The sequence below is a fragment of the Triplophysa rosa genome, linkage group LG24 (genome assembly GCF_024868665.1).
Source record: "Triplophysa rosa linkage group LG24, Trosa_1v2, whole genome shotgun sequence".
Lineage (NCBI taxonomy): Eukaryota > Metazoa > Chordata > Actinopteri > Cypriniformes > Nemacheilidae > Triplophysa > Triplophysa rosa.
Window position 1 is genome coordinate 9,281,165 of NC_079913.1, and position 15,677 is coordinate 9,296,841.

The window sequence follows — 15,677 nt, forward strand, 5'->3', positions numbered from 1 at the left end:
AACTTGAGCTTGATGGGTGAACTGTCCCTTTAAGATTTTAGGTCAGACTTTCGGGGAAAAAGTCAATTTTATGACATTTGACTTCAAACCAAATATAGATTATATATTGCAACCTTGTTTCAAACAGAGACAGACAGACAAAAGTTAAGCATAGGCAGGCATAAAAATAAAATAAGGCTACTTCGCTGAATACTATCAAACGTCATGACTCCTATTATCAATAACTCGATCAAGATTGTTACCACCCACACCAAGTTATGAAATACGGTTGGATGTTTATTAAATGATGAAAATGATAAAAAGGTAATTGAGACTTGTGAAAATCTGGCTTTTTAATAAAGCCAAAATGTGCCAAGAAACAACAGCCTGATAGCCAGCTGCTTTATATTAACTTTGATTAAAATTCATGAATACCTGGTCAGAAATGATCTAACCTACTTTTTTAAATTAAGGGCTTTATTGTATCTAGACTACTATAATAAAAAATAATATAATATAAAACATAGCTATAGTATGTAACATTGTAAATCATAAACACCTACCTATTTTAACAAAATTAAAAATAGACAAAAATTGCTGACATTTTTGTGCTAAACCCCACATAATTCTCAACATTGGCTTTTACAATAAATCAATCTTTTCTCTCAAAACTATTAGGGAAAAGGTCCAACTGTGTTGGAGCTCTACAGATGAATTCTGTCCTGCTTGCCCTTCCTCGAGCTGTGTGTGGTAGGGCGCTGACGTGGCGGGGCAGATCAGGCCCTCTCCTCTGGGCTCTCGGGGTGTCCTGCCTGCCAGGAGAGGTCAGGCATTGTGCTGGAGTAAGCTACTACAGGATTACACTGCAAGAGCTGATTCCTGAGGATATAATGGCCATCGGGCCCGACAGCATTTACTAAGCCACGACTAAAACTTGCTTTCCTGTAGCTCAACTGATCAACGTGGCGCTAGTCATGCCAAGGTCATGGGTACAGTTCCAAGGGAACACTGCTTTAAACCGTTAAAATAAATAGCTGGAATTCATTTCAGCTCATTTCATTTCAGTCAAATGCGTTAATAACAACCTAAAAAGATTTATTACACACACCCTAATCAGAAACTGCAATTCCCAAGAGCTTCCGCGAGACAACAAGATTAAGAAAACCACCAGAATGAAGTGAAGGAAAAGGGAAACCAGATCTAAAGTAAAGGCAGAGAAGATGCACATAGAAAATGAAATTGTTTTTGAAGGAGTACATCGCAACTGTGCCTCGGATGCAAATCCACTGCATCTGTGTCTATAAAAATGTGCACAGCCAACAAAGGAACAGATTCATCAAGTGAATATGTTGGTTAGGTAATCCTCAGGAGAACTCCGCAGGATCCCATTTGCTGGGTTCGGCTCAGGGGCTTCCTGTGGACCCACTCGAGGTGTTCCGCACAGGAGGTCTTGTATGTTTAGTCGGCAAATTAGTCTGATCACATAAAAAGTTCCATTAAACATTTCTACCTGCACCCGCCCATAAGCACTATATGAGAATTTTGTTTATGAGAACGACCAGTCAGCCGAATACTTGCAGATCAAACTAAACAGAAAAACGGGGGTGGAAAAAGGAATGCTGGCTTGAGAAAATCTGTGTGTGTGTGTATGGCCGAGATGACAGCTGTCGAGTGTGAATGGGCCAAAGGAGAAACCAGGATGAGGCTCCCATGGCAACCAACAACCCGATTGTCATAGGAACCATTCAACCCAGTGCAAGAAGCTCCTTTAAAACGCCACCTTTGGCTGTTCGTCACATAAACGCATTCACCCGCGCATAAACAAGCATTAACCCGACAGCTCTTAACGGCACCATAATGGCGGCTTTGCAAGACACCTTTCAGAAAGGCATAATATCTCAAATCCCTTGAAAACAAAGTGGAATCGGCATTGGTTTTCACAAAAGGCCGCTGACGGAGGTGAATAAAACTTCTAACCACAATAACACGGCTCGATATCATTGATTAAAAGATTACGCTCGCGCCGCGTGAGCACGAGCCAGCGGGAAAAAAGAGAAAGACAGAGATGTGGAGGAAAATGGTGCGGGGCGTTACGTCGGCCGTGGCGTTTAATTCCTGCAGCAATTAGAACAATTATCATTCCGTTATCTCGTTCCATGTGAGGCTGTGTTGAGACAGACAGCGAGAGCTGATGGACACACAGTTTTACTGTTCGGACAAAACTCTGTAAAGTCACATCATAAAGCAGCCTGGATTAGGGGGCTAAATCGGTTACGAATAAATCGCACGCACATGCACGTATGACCATGTTATGGACACCACCTAAATCTCTTCGCATGAAGGTCAGGTTGTGCCCACCTCGCGATGGTGCTCCGAGCTGTGGTTCTGATATAGTCGTAGTATGACTGCAAAATAAAAGATGATAAATTCAATAATTCAGGCTTTATTCCTTATTGACGGCACACTAAAAGTGACAAAAATGTTGTTCCCTGAGATTTTCAGGGATAAAATGAATTGCCTTTGATATAAAATATGAAGCCCTATTGGATGAGGTGTGCGCTGGCCAAGGAAGTTTAACAACATTGTATAACCAGATGCAACGTGACAGGTTTAATTTATCCTGGAAGCAAAAATGCAGTGTGACGCAACAGTTACAGCCAATCAGAACCGACGAAATTATTTGGGTTTGGTTAAAAAAATAGTTAGAAACTCCAGGTTAGGGAACGGTGTAAAAATGATGCATGCAAATGATGGAACTTGCAATTTTAAAACTATGAAAAAAATAGTTGATTTTAAATACAAGGGTTTCTGTCTATTGGATGAAAAGGAAGTTTAACAAGATATTGTTTATGGGTCATGCCACGGTGACATTACTGGGGTAAAATAAATGCTAAAAAAGAATCGCAATGAACAATGGACCCGTGGTCTCTTTAAGAAAAAAGACAAAGGGAGTGCGTGTATGTGCTTTCTGGAGTGGGGTTCTCTTGGAAGGGCATATCCTCTGTTTGGAAGGACACAGAGGGATTTGACTGCTGGCACCTGGAAACACTGAAGCAGAAAAGAGGACAAGTCTATACTAGAGTTCTACTGAAGTGATTAATACCACCTTCGGAAAGTTGACAAATAACAACTATCCCTCAGAGAGACTTCAAACTGACATAACATGTAAACCAACAAGTTTTTCATATGCTTATGCTGGTCACCATCATGGTTTTTACCACTTTAATAAGTTGACGAGGATTTTTAGCATTACTTAATGTAGTCATTTCATTAAAAGGTCATATAAAAATGTGAGAATCAAAAGGTCAAGGCAAAATTATTTTAGTACAGCATGTCACATTGTAAGATATTACTGGTTCTGCTTAACATTTCATGTCGACTACCAAGTTAAGCATTGTGCCCTACAGTAAAATCAATACAATCCACAAGAGAAATGTTATACTGTTCTTAACAATTATAGACAGAAAAATGCTGTGTGGTGTGCTGTATTTAATACAAGAAAAACAATATGCCGCTACACTTGTGAGTTCTTTCCAATGTTTCATTTCCTTCAAAAAAAAAAAAAACAGCAACTTTAATCAAAGGACACAAGGCAAACTCCTTTCGTACCGCTTGTGAGACTGCAAAAAGAACCACGACGGACCGCATCTTCAAACGATGAGTGTGCACTTGTGCAACAGGGGCCTTGACGAAAACCACCAGTGTCTCATTTGCACGACCACCAGCCAGAGGACACGCTATCTCCATGGAAGAGGGAATGACAGCATTTTAATTTGCTTCTATTTTAGCATGGGGGAAAAATAGCTGGGAGGCTAATTGTGCACACGGCGTTGAGTTTAAGCTCAGCGGAGGTCTGTGTGCCCTCTGCAAGGAAACATTCACCTCATCTAACACTGACAAGGGCTCTGCGATAAAGCTGTTGTTTCCGGATCACGGCACACGTGAACGCAGAAACACGGGAAGAGGTCAGATTAGACGGCACTGCTGTTATTCTGATCTACACAATCATACATCAAAGATCATGCTGAGATTATATCAGAAGACCCACAGTTGCTGGTAATGCCTGACAGGATCTAATGTGTCAACCGATATGAGTCTAACAATGCCGATACCGATGATAGCAGGGAATCTACATACACGGATTTGTCAGAAAACTCTTAAAATGTTCAAAGTATTACACATTCCTGGCCCTTTGCCTGTTTTGGGCTCATTTCACAATTAAAGTGATAGTTCACCTAAAACCGAAAATTCTGTCATCATTTACTCTCCCTCTTGTCAATTCAAACCTGTATGACTTTCTATCGCAGAAAACAAAAGATAATTTGAACAAAGTTAATAACTGAACAGCAGTGGTACCCATTCATGGCTAGTGTATGGACACAAAACCAATGCAAGTGAATGGGTGCCGTCGCTGATCGGTTACCAACATTCTTCAAAATATCTTCTTTTGTGTTCTGTGGAAGAAAAAGTCACACAGGTTTAAAATGACAAGAGACAAGTGCATAGAAAGTGTCCAAAATGCAGATTTATTCTTGGCCCACAGAAGGGGATAGAACGCTGATATGTAGGTAAACAAAACACTAATTTTACACAATATTAACTAAATGAAACTTGGTGAAAAAGGGGACAAAATAATTGTTTATTTCCTGCCACGCAAACATTTATTGAGCAAACAATAATATCAAAACGGCCAGATATCACATTAATCTGCCTAGCAGATATATCGGTCGATGTCCACAAAACACAACATAATCTTTCCATTTAGACAACATTAAATGCTGAAAGAGATAAACTAAATAAGAAAAACAAACATTTCAAGAAAAACGAAGAGAAAGTTCGAAATAGTGAGAACAACTCCTGAGTTTAATTCCCAAAGTTCTCGATTCAACAGAAGACAAAATGTCACACTCACAAGAGGGTCAGAAAGAGAGAGCCAGAGAGGGAGGGGAGACACAAAGCAAAAGACAAATTAACTGAATTGGCACTTAAAAATATCCAGTTCTGCCTAAAACTCTTAGACTGTGGCGTTCAGACAGTCGGAGGCAAGAACAAGGACTGAGAAATGGCTACTTGGTGAATAGAAACTATTAAAGAAGCAAGCGAACGAGACGACGGCAGGAGTTTAAGTGCAGAAGAGATGACAGCAAATGAAAGCAGACATCGGTCTGCCCTGCAGAGAGCACACAGGACTTCAAATATTCACTCTTACAGACAGTAAAACAAAAGCTTTCCTCACTAGTACATTCTACTCCAGATTCAGTTTAGATATCTTGGTGAACTTCAATCAAATTAAATTTTAAACTCGACTTTCTTGTTATAAAAGTTGTCCCATCACCAAGTCCAATATCAGATTTTTTTTTAAAATTCAATACACAGTGACTATCTGACTAAATATCCTATTGTATTATGTGTTCCACATAAGAAAGCCAATTGACAGAAGGGTGAATAAATGACAGAATTTTCATTTCTATTTTTAATGATCTTTTTCGTATTTAATAATCAGTTGCAAATAGCATTACTTTCACAATTCTTATTTAGTTTTAACAGAAACGGGGGAACACGATATGACCCAACACTGTAGTTCAAATTTGCAGTGTTGACAATACACATGAGAACCTATGAAGTGAATGCACATTTCTTTTTGGATATTTAAAATCAACCGTCTACAATTAAAATGTTGTGCATTTTTGCAATACAGAAGGAAAAACATTGTGTAGGCACATTAATAAATAGTGTAAAGCAACTGTGAAAACCATATTTAAAAATCAGGTTTTTTTTAGCAACAGAAACAAAAGATTACAGTGTTTTTTTGGTAATAAAAATGGGCTTCTTTCTTAACTTAAGCCTGTGTTGTTCCTCATTTTACATTTCCTTGGCAAAAAACATTGCTAAATGAATGAATATAAATGATTTATTGTGATTATTTAACACAATTAAGTGCCAGCATTAAGCACATGAGGATGATGGGAAGGTTTTTTTGTTTGTTTCATGTATTAAGTTTATAACCTAATAAATGTGTGTATTATGTATGTGTAGCCTGGCCTGTGGGGCAACAGTACAAATGCCCACCGATCTCATGTCCAGAAATGCCATCAATTAACACAAATACGAGAGAGCGAGAGAGAGAGAGAGAGAGAGAGAGCGAGAGAGAGACTGCAGTACTCAAGATACAGAAGATAAGCCATAAAAGCCATAATTTTTAAGAAGTTTCAGATCCAATTTTTACTGACTTTTAATCTTTGCAAAAATCTATTAAAAACATTATTTTAATAACCAAAAAGAGCCCTTTTTTGCTAAGAGCTAAACCAGATTTATTTATCTCATAAAGTCAGTTCATTAATACTTAAAATCACTACAGCAGGGCAAATAGAGCAAAAATCTGAAAGTACCATGCTTATTGTTCTCGAAATACACATGAAAGGCTGTTTCGGGTTGAAACAAGAGGCCGCTGGCAGACATTATGGCATATGTTACAGACCATGTGTGTGGTGAGGAAAAATCGAATGTGACTACCACAGCGGCACTCCCAGAAGAGCCAGCCACCCAAGTGTGTGTCCTGCCTGTCAAACACGCCATTTATTATTCAAAAAGAGAGCGAGAGATTGTGGGGTACACAGATGAAGCAACAGAGAGAGTGGATAAAACGAATAGGGCTGTAAAGCTTATGTCAGAACTTGAATGGAAAATATATATCTTTTTTTACATAATTTCTAAATTACGTAATTAAATCTTAAAATTGTAGAAGCCTTTCATTTAATATAAATGTACGCATGTTTTTTCTGCTTTAGTATCGTCTAGTATCGTCAGGGCAAAAAGTGATGTCTTACTTAGCCCACCTGTCCCTAACAGACCTTATGAACTGATATCATTCTTGACTTTAGCACAAACGCCATGTTGAACAGCAAAGTTTAATACTCAGGGTTAGGGATTTGAACAGCCCCTGACTAAATATGAGCAATAACAATAGCGCTGCGTGGCATAGCAAACACCAATAAATAAAGCAGCAGACTGAGAAATGAAATACTGCGGAGAAAACACAAATAAAGATGCTTACATAAAAGAGAGCTTTTCAAATGGTTTAGTTTACGTAAACAGCAGATCCAAAACAGGTGGTTTAAATGCATACACACACACAGGACATAAAACACTAAAGACAAACTCTACAAACTGGCACGAGTGTGTGTGCGCATAAGACTTCGCCGTTTTGAACAGTAAGGTCATTTGTCGAGTTTGGGCGATCTATAAGAGCAGCTGAGGTGACACGCATGAGGATGAGTCATTACTGTGTCCAAGCATCTCTCTCTCTCTCCCCGAGTAGCCACGCTTGAGTTTCTGCATGTGCTGCCATCAAAAAAAATCTCTTCCCCCGAGTTTACTGCATGAGCGCACACTTCTACCCTCCTTCACCGAGGCAAGAAATGAGACATGGAGAAGGCGCAGAGGAAGAGGCAAAATCCATTATATCGCTTCTGTATTTTAACCAAATTTTACAGAAAACATCGTTGTACCTGTGTCTAGACAGTGTGCGCTTTCTGCGGCTCGCTCTACTCTCAAGCCAGCCTGTATTTCTAAAATTTCAGGGTTAATAATTGCATTACTACAAACCCAGTGAAGTTATTCATAAAAGAGAACCCGAGCTCAGGTGGGGTGTCGCACCTTTATCTCCAAAACAACATGCTCTTATTTTCTTTCTCAAACACACACAAATGACCGCTGACTGACTCAACCATATTGAACCGCACAGATAGTAACAGGTGCTTTGACTCCATCTCTAGCAGCTTGCTATGTGTGCTTTAGAAACTCCAAAGCCTACAGTTTTAATTCTACTCGGTGGAAACCTCAAAAGCAGGAAGCATGTGCGGGGGAACATGCGCGCCAGTTTAATTACGTGCTTCTGATCGTAAGAGATTAGGGCCAGATTTTTAGGATGCGGCTGAAAGTGGGAAATACAATTACAACGCTCCGTCACGGCTCACGGTGATGAGTGAATGGAAATCGGGTCGAAAAACAAAGATTCAGAAACATTGCAGACATCTCATCACTGATCTTATATGCAAGCCTTTACACCAAGCCTGAAATAGTGTGCTAAAATAATTGATTTTTTAATTACAGACTAGAATTACTCTTTGGATGCTAAGCATTATGTAACTTAAAAAAAGTTTTGAATATATAAATAAACTCTTCATATAAATGTATATGAAGAGTTTGGTTCCAAAATGAGATCACTCCGATTTTAAAATTCTGTTTTTAAATGTATGTTTTTTATTATGTTATGTTTTTATTGTGTTTTATTGTGTTAGTTGTATTTTTTTGTTATTATGGCTTAAATCAAAACAAACCAACTGCAGTTTGATTGATATTAATTGGAATGTACAATAAGAGTTCTAATTTTGGAACCAAACTCCTAAAAATATACAATATATAAAATTGAATTCTATAAAATCTGGTCCTAATGCACCATTGGATATGACTGTGGGTCTAACGCCTGCACACTGACCTGGCACACTGACATATGGATGATGTGTCCAAATACCTCACACTTCACTGTGAGTGGACCATTGCCCACGCTCTACTCAAGAACTTCCATTTAATAACCGGCAATGCTTTCAGTTTCACAGTGGGCACAGGAGGTCATAAGGGCTCAATCTTTTTTTATTTCACCTGCTCTCTTTCTCTTTTCTAATTCTCAGCAGTAGGCTTCTGTGTCCAGTCTTTATAAAGAGCAGGTTAAAGTTAGGCTCTTAAAAAAGCTCTTTTCATTAGGCCCGGCTACACTGCCAACCTCAATCATGGCGCGCTAATGGAAACGGCACCTGCGCGGCATCAAGCACCCCGAGGAGAAGGTAAGAATAGTGTGCATATCTGCAGTTCTTTAATCTGGACCTATAATTTCTGCGGCCATTATTCATAAAGTATCCATATACTCTGAATATGGCACATAAAACATATTCTGTACTTCCGGTAAAGGCAGATTTGCTTCTAAAGTGTGTTTGAGGATCTCTGAAATATCAAGACAGTGGTAAGGAGGACAGACAGATGGCTGCAACAAAATGACCGAAGAGACCAAACATCACCGTTACTGTCCCGTCAGCTAGAAATGGGGAAAGAAGTAGGACTGGGAAGTCTAAAAACAGAACCTGTAAAGAATCAAGGAACGGAGACAGATTTTAACAGACTGGAGCAGAAAAAGCAACCTTACCTCTCTCTGAAGAACCAGCTCTTTGGTAAACAATGTGGCTTCCTCGCTGTAAGGTTCTGCAACCTGCATCCCACCCGGCATGTTCCGAGACCCTCGGGGACACTCGATACCTGTGTGCACAAAAACAAAATGTCCTTTAGTTATATCATGACACGCATTGGTGACATTCAATAAACCGCCATTATACAGTTTCATGCTCCCGAGTATGAGAGATCTTAATATATTAAACAATAAATATTTTTACACTCCCATTTAAAAAATCATTTCTGTTAAACAGATCTTTCCAACCGGTTTCAATTCATCTGTACTGATTTAATGATTCGTTCGATTAACACAATAATGTCCTAGCAGGAAAATGTTGCTTTGCTTTATTAGCCTCGTGTTGGAACAACGTTATTGATAATATAATTCCACACTGAACGCAACGCAACAGGAACACACGCACACAAATATGCAACCAAACACAAAGCGCCATCACTCTTGTCATAATAATAGTAATTCTCCCTATTGTCCACAAAGACAAATACAAACAAAACAAGCAACCAATCGACATTATCCAGCTCGCAGAAAGAACAAACGAAACAACTCAGTTATGGGGTAATTGTCAGTAAATAGTGCCAGAATTAGCATTTAAATTGCTCCGGGCGTCCAGTCTGCTCAAAGGCAGTACACAATTTCTGACAATAAGAGGAGTGTTTTAAAGATAGGTGTCTGTAGACTGGTTGAGAAGCACGCAAGAGAATTGCATAAACTATTAGGAATGGATCCGTCTCTGAATTTTGGTATTAAAAGCACACAGCCATCTTAAAAATCACACCTTGACAAGCTCCTAGTCAAATGTCGTCTTTAACTGCCTTCAATAAGTTTACGTGAGCCTCGTAAGCCTTGACCTCTTTGTTAAAGGACTCGGTTTATACAAAGCATCGACATCATTTACAGCGGCTATCATATACGCACATCAAAATAAGCATTTGGAGAATGATCACATAAAAATCACATTTTTCCTGAAGCAAATATTTTAAAAAATCCTATTTGTACAGTGTTCCAAGGTTATGATAAAAATGCCACGTTGCCACGTCTTTGTTCTCCACTTTCCTTGCAGTTTTCAATGAATGGAGATTCTTATATGAATCATTCACTTTTGAATGGGCTCATGGACCACTAACGGTCTTTGATCTCCCACCGTGTCCCTGAAAAACGGCATTAAATCACAGGCCGTGTGACTTCAATAAAGCATGCAGAGCAAAATACGACCCTGACTTCCTCAATTACAACACGACGATCATACATTTGAAAGTCTTGCTGATTCAAAAACGTCATGGGACACATACAGACAGTTTTCAAGAAACATCTGAGAGTCAATGATACACAAGTTGTTTACTTAAAAATAGGGATGCACGACAAATAAGCCATATCGGGATCGGCTGATAATTTGGATACTATATTTCGGCCAATATATCGATTATCGGCTTCCAGTGTTAAATAATTATCGGTAATTTACATATCGGCGCATCCCTACTTATTAAGAACTACATCAACACGCCCAAATGTCATTTGTGGCAGTGTGTAGACCTGTACAAGGATCAGTTTGTGTCTATTAGGCTATAATAGTAACTATAATAAATGCAGAGAGAACTCTGATATTAGATCATATCAAATATTTTGACAACAGAACGACCCAAAATTCTTGTCTTTAGAAAATAGAAAGAAATCACAAAATTATTGTATATAAAATTATTTTAGATAAACAATTGTACCAAAAAATAAACAATTATTATTATCAACATCATTATTATAAATAAAAAACAGCTAGGTCAAATTATACATCTGAACCAATATCATAAAGCCCGACTGAGTGTAGTATAGATGCTGAACGTGACAAATGCTGCATTACCCCTAGAGTCCAAATCTGTCTTTAGATAGGACACTCGGTATAACTAATGCAGTGCAGAGCCTTAGCAAGAGCAGACCGTGTGTGTGGGTGAGTGTGTGTAGAGAATATTTCGACAAGCCGCGGATCAGAAACACTGAGCTTCTCAGCCACATTTACAGATGCCGAAATGTTCAACGACTCCAGTGCCGAGACTGCAGAGAGCTCCCGCAGAGAGTATGAACACGCTCACTCTCTTCCTTCTGTTGCCCAATATCACGGCTTTTCACACGAAATACAAAAGGAAAGAAAGAGAGGGTTTGCATGAAATCTACGAGGGGATGTCAAAAGTATTTCGGGACCATGTCAGTGCTAAAATAAAATAACGATACCAGTTTTGTTCAGAATCGGCTGCACGGAATTGATTTGCTACCCTTGTGTTGTCTGGCAGACAATGTGAACAACAAAATGAAAAGGAATACAAGGAATTGCAGACTAAAGATCTTTGTACATACAGTCCGAAATTTCCGTATGCGTTTTTTCGTATCCGTCATCTTAAAAATTCGTCCGATGCATGTTCATAAATCTGCGAAAAACGCAGACATTTTTTTAATGGACTATACAGTATGTGCAAAGACTTTTACAAACCTGCTCATTTTATTTGTATAAAAAACTAAATCAGTGACAAAGAGAAAACTACTGTTTTAAGTTTACTTTATTTCATTGGTCTTTATTACTGACTGTTTACTTAAAGGATTTCTTTATAACTTGTGTAAATAAAAATACTTGTTTCAATGTAATGGAATGGGTCTAAAAGCATATTAGGTTTTTTCTGTGCCATTGAAATTGGTATTGAGAACTGTGAAATTGCACTGCAATTGGTATTGACTACTGAAATGTTGTCATCGTGACAACCATACAAGCTACCCATCATCATTTCTGCAAGTATGTGTTTATCCTTTCAACATGTCAGCCTATTTTAGTGGCACCGAGTACAAGAGAGAATTAAAACTTGCTCAAAGACATGCCTCAACATTCAGTCCTGTAGTCACTTCAAGATTAAAGGCATGCAGAAGCAGTAAACTGTCTGGCTTTAAACTTGTATGTCATCTGTATGTCCCTAAAACACTGTCTGTAAATGATGATGCTGCAGCTCATCTCCCTTTTAAACTTTATCAGAAGCATTAATATAAAGTGACTGATAAAGAAAACCGATTAAACTTCAATTGAAACACAAATTTGTCATTGCAGCTGCCATGCTTCACCAACTGAGCTACTAGGAAACTATCACACACTACAGGAATATCTGCAACCCAGATCCGAGTCTGACAGCCCCATGTTTTATGCAGGAACAGACAGCCACTTTCCGAGATTAAAGCCTTTTTCAAGCTGTCTCAAATATACCAGACCTAAGGTTATGACTGTTTTGTCAGGGTGATATTTCTGACAATCCCACCTTATCTAATATACAGTAAAACATCAAATTACACCATAACTTCTCTCCTGTATCTAACACACACACACACATACACACAAAATCGAGCCTAACACCCGGAACATTCCGTTACAGATGCGGCTGCTGTCTGCTCCCGTGGAGGGAGACGAGAGATTTAAAAGAGAAAATTCGAAACCAGGAACAATGTGTCTAATATCCTCGAGTGAACTTGTAATACAGGCCTGTCGTTAGTGGGCAGGTGTCTGTGTGTGTCCGCAGAAGGGGGTTGAGACCCATTTCGCGATGTGACACGTAAAGGCAACAAAAAAACAGAGCAATTTTTTGGACTGTACGATTGGTGACATGAGTTTTAGCCTCTGACAGTCCAACTACGGATCATTTTAGAGACCAGCAATACCAGTTCAACCAGTTCATTTAGAGTGCCTTTTTCCTCTCATCGGCTTGAGGAATCAGTGGAGCTCTGAGCTCCCTCCATCTATGAAAGGATGCATGACTGAGGGTGGCCAAGGCCAGGCCTTAAAAGCAGAGGCTTTGGATCTATAGACAAAAGATACCCGGAAAGCGCAGCGCTCTGTAAAAGCATTCCAAGACCTTCAAACCATCTCCAGTTCAGCACATGTTAGAAGCACAAAAACGGGTACTACGTTTCCTCAGGAGAATCGCCAACAAAGTGCTGCACTCACAACAAGACACTCTCTCTTCGAAAAACACTATATCCTGTGATGTACAGAGCATTAGGCTATGTCATTGCGGCTCCTGTACGATCTCCATCGGGACATTGATGTCGATCTATCACAAAACAATGTCGCTGTGCTGGAGCCAGAGTGAAAATTGTTTGCATCCGAGAACTCCGTGTGGGTCCTGTCAAATGAAAATGTCTGGACTTACATAACCAAGCACGGTTTCGAGTTCAGAGTCCAATTTATCGGTATACTCGCCCGCATGAGAGAGAGAATATACTTAAAGCCGCTTTTGGTTGGGGTGGAAAGCACACACACACACACACACACACTAAAGAAGGGAAGGAAGGAACGTTCTAAATGATCTAGTTTTCATGAAAACAAGTTTAGTAATGACAAGCCGAATGTCTTTTTAAGGCGTTTCACACAAACACGCACACACACACCAATCAATCCTTTGCTCTAAGCAGCACTGCAGGGTTGCTCTTTTTTTCTTCAGTGAACAGTAAGTCACTGTAAGCTGCAGCATTCTGGTTTAAGGACGACACACACAAACGCTTGCCTGCGAGCTGACATGCATGCACGCTTAAAACCGACCCAAATGTACACTGTCAAGCCAATGCACACAGCATACTGGTAAAATAAAGACAGATCAAATGCGTAGCAAACATATCCCCTACAGGAAAAAAACACAAGACACACAAAAAAGTAATTAATGTGAATCTTATGTAAATGTCCATGTAGAAACTCGTTGGAAGACATGTAAAAACCCATGGGATCATGGGAAAAATGGTGATATGTGAAAAGCATCATACAGCGTATGTGCTTTTTGCTATGGAATGGTTCTGGAATGGAGAAATCAGCTTAGAGTTGTATTATGTCATCACAAGACCGAGGCAAGCGAGAAATGTTGCAAGCTGGATTCAAACTCATCTTTTCCAATTGAGCACCATGGCTCAATATATCACTCTCACTATAGGCTATGGTACACCTCTGACTTGAGAAATCAAAATCAAAAGCGATTTACTATAATAACAATCGAAAAAACTAAAGAGATGCAAGCAAACATGTTGCAAGCTGGATTCAAACTCTTTTTTTCTAAATGAGCACCATGGCTCAATATCACTCACCATTCGCCAAGGTACGACTCTGATATGAGACATCAAAATCACAAGCGTTTTACTATAATAACATAATAGAATAAACTAGAGAGATGCAAGCAAAAAATGTTGCAAGCTGGATTCAAACTAATCTTTTCTAAGCCTCAAACGCATCAAAGCATGTGCTATTCACAAGGGTATAGTTCTAGAAACCAACACAATAAAATACTTAAACTACAAATCACTCAAATCCACCTTGCCGTTGCACACACACAGCCAAGGGCTGGCCTCCTCCGGAGCACGTGAGCCTGGAGTACATTTTGAGCAGCTTATGAAAGTTACATCAGCTCCAGAGACGCCCTGAAGAGGGAAAATCCCCCCTGCTGCTGGCCTGTCTCACATACATCTCGACCTAAACACAACTCTTTGATGTCTGCTTCAAACCTCTCCTCCTTCCTTTTCTTTTCCAAGAGACGACCGCTGTCTTCCCTTCCTGGCTCACTTTATAGTGAGGCAGGAAGGAAAGACCCTGTCGAGGTGAGGAGGACTCTGTAAAATCAAACAAAACAAACGTTCCTTCTGATCCGAGCTCAAGAGGATGAAGAGTGTATCTCAGGATACAGATATGAGCAGCAAACAAGCACTGCCAAAATAAGACATAAGTACAAAATGCAGTAAGTTAAAGATGCATTATATATGAACTGGATAGTTCAGCCAAAATTGACAATTCTGGCATATCATTTACATATGCATCATTTACGTGCCCTTTTGTCATTTCAAACCTGTATGACTAACTTTCTTCTGCAGAACAGAAAAGAAGATATTTTGAAAAATGCCAGTACCCATTGGTTTTGTGTCTGTACAATAGAAGTGAATGGGTAGCATCGTTGTTTGGTCCCCGACATTCTTCAAAATATCTTCTTTTGTGTACTGCATTAGAAAGTTATATAGAAATGACAAAAGGGGAAGTAAATAATGACGATTTTCATTTTAGGGTGCACTATCCCTTTAAATAACAAAATAAAACCGCAACATGGAATGAATGGGTCAAAGTTTCATTAACAACATGCAAGTTATGTGTCAAGTATACTTACAGAGCACACACACACATTTAGACGCTCGTGAAATGTGCCTTAAAGTCATTGATTTTTTTCTCTCCCCAGATATTTGACAGTTTTATCAAGAGACACGTTGTTCAGATCAAAATCAAGAAAAGTTTTCAAGAAAGTTTGCAAACAGTATTTAAGGACATCATTAATTTCTGAGTCGTGCATATATCAATATTTTTTAAGGGTTACTTCTTAGAAACCTACTTGAAATGCCTGACCTAAAACCCTTAAAAACTGTTTAAAAACTGTTGAAACGTAATTTTAAATTACGAACGCTCATGTTT

General features: G+C 39.1%; 1 protein-coding gene across 1 annotated transcript in view; it reads right to left on the reverse strand.

The window, feature by feature from the left end:
- snd1 (staphylococcal nuclease and tudor domain containing 1) overlaps positions 1–15,677 on the reverse strand; it is a 156,356-nt gene that overhangs the window by 95,805 nt on the left and 44,874 nt on the right. Inside the window, exon 16 of the mRNA XM_057323628.1 lies at positions 9,179–9,288. Coding sequence (XP_057179611.1) covers positions 9,179–9,288 — 110 coding nt within the window. The remainder of the gene's footprint in view (positions 1–9,178; positions 9,289–15,677) is intronic.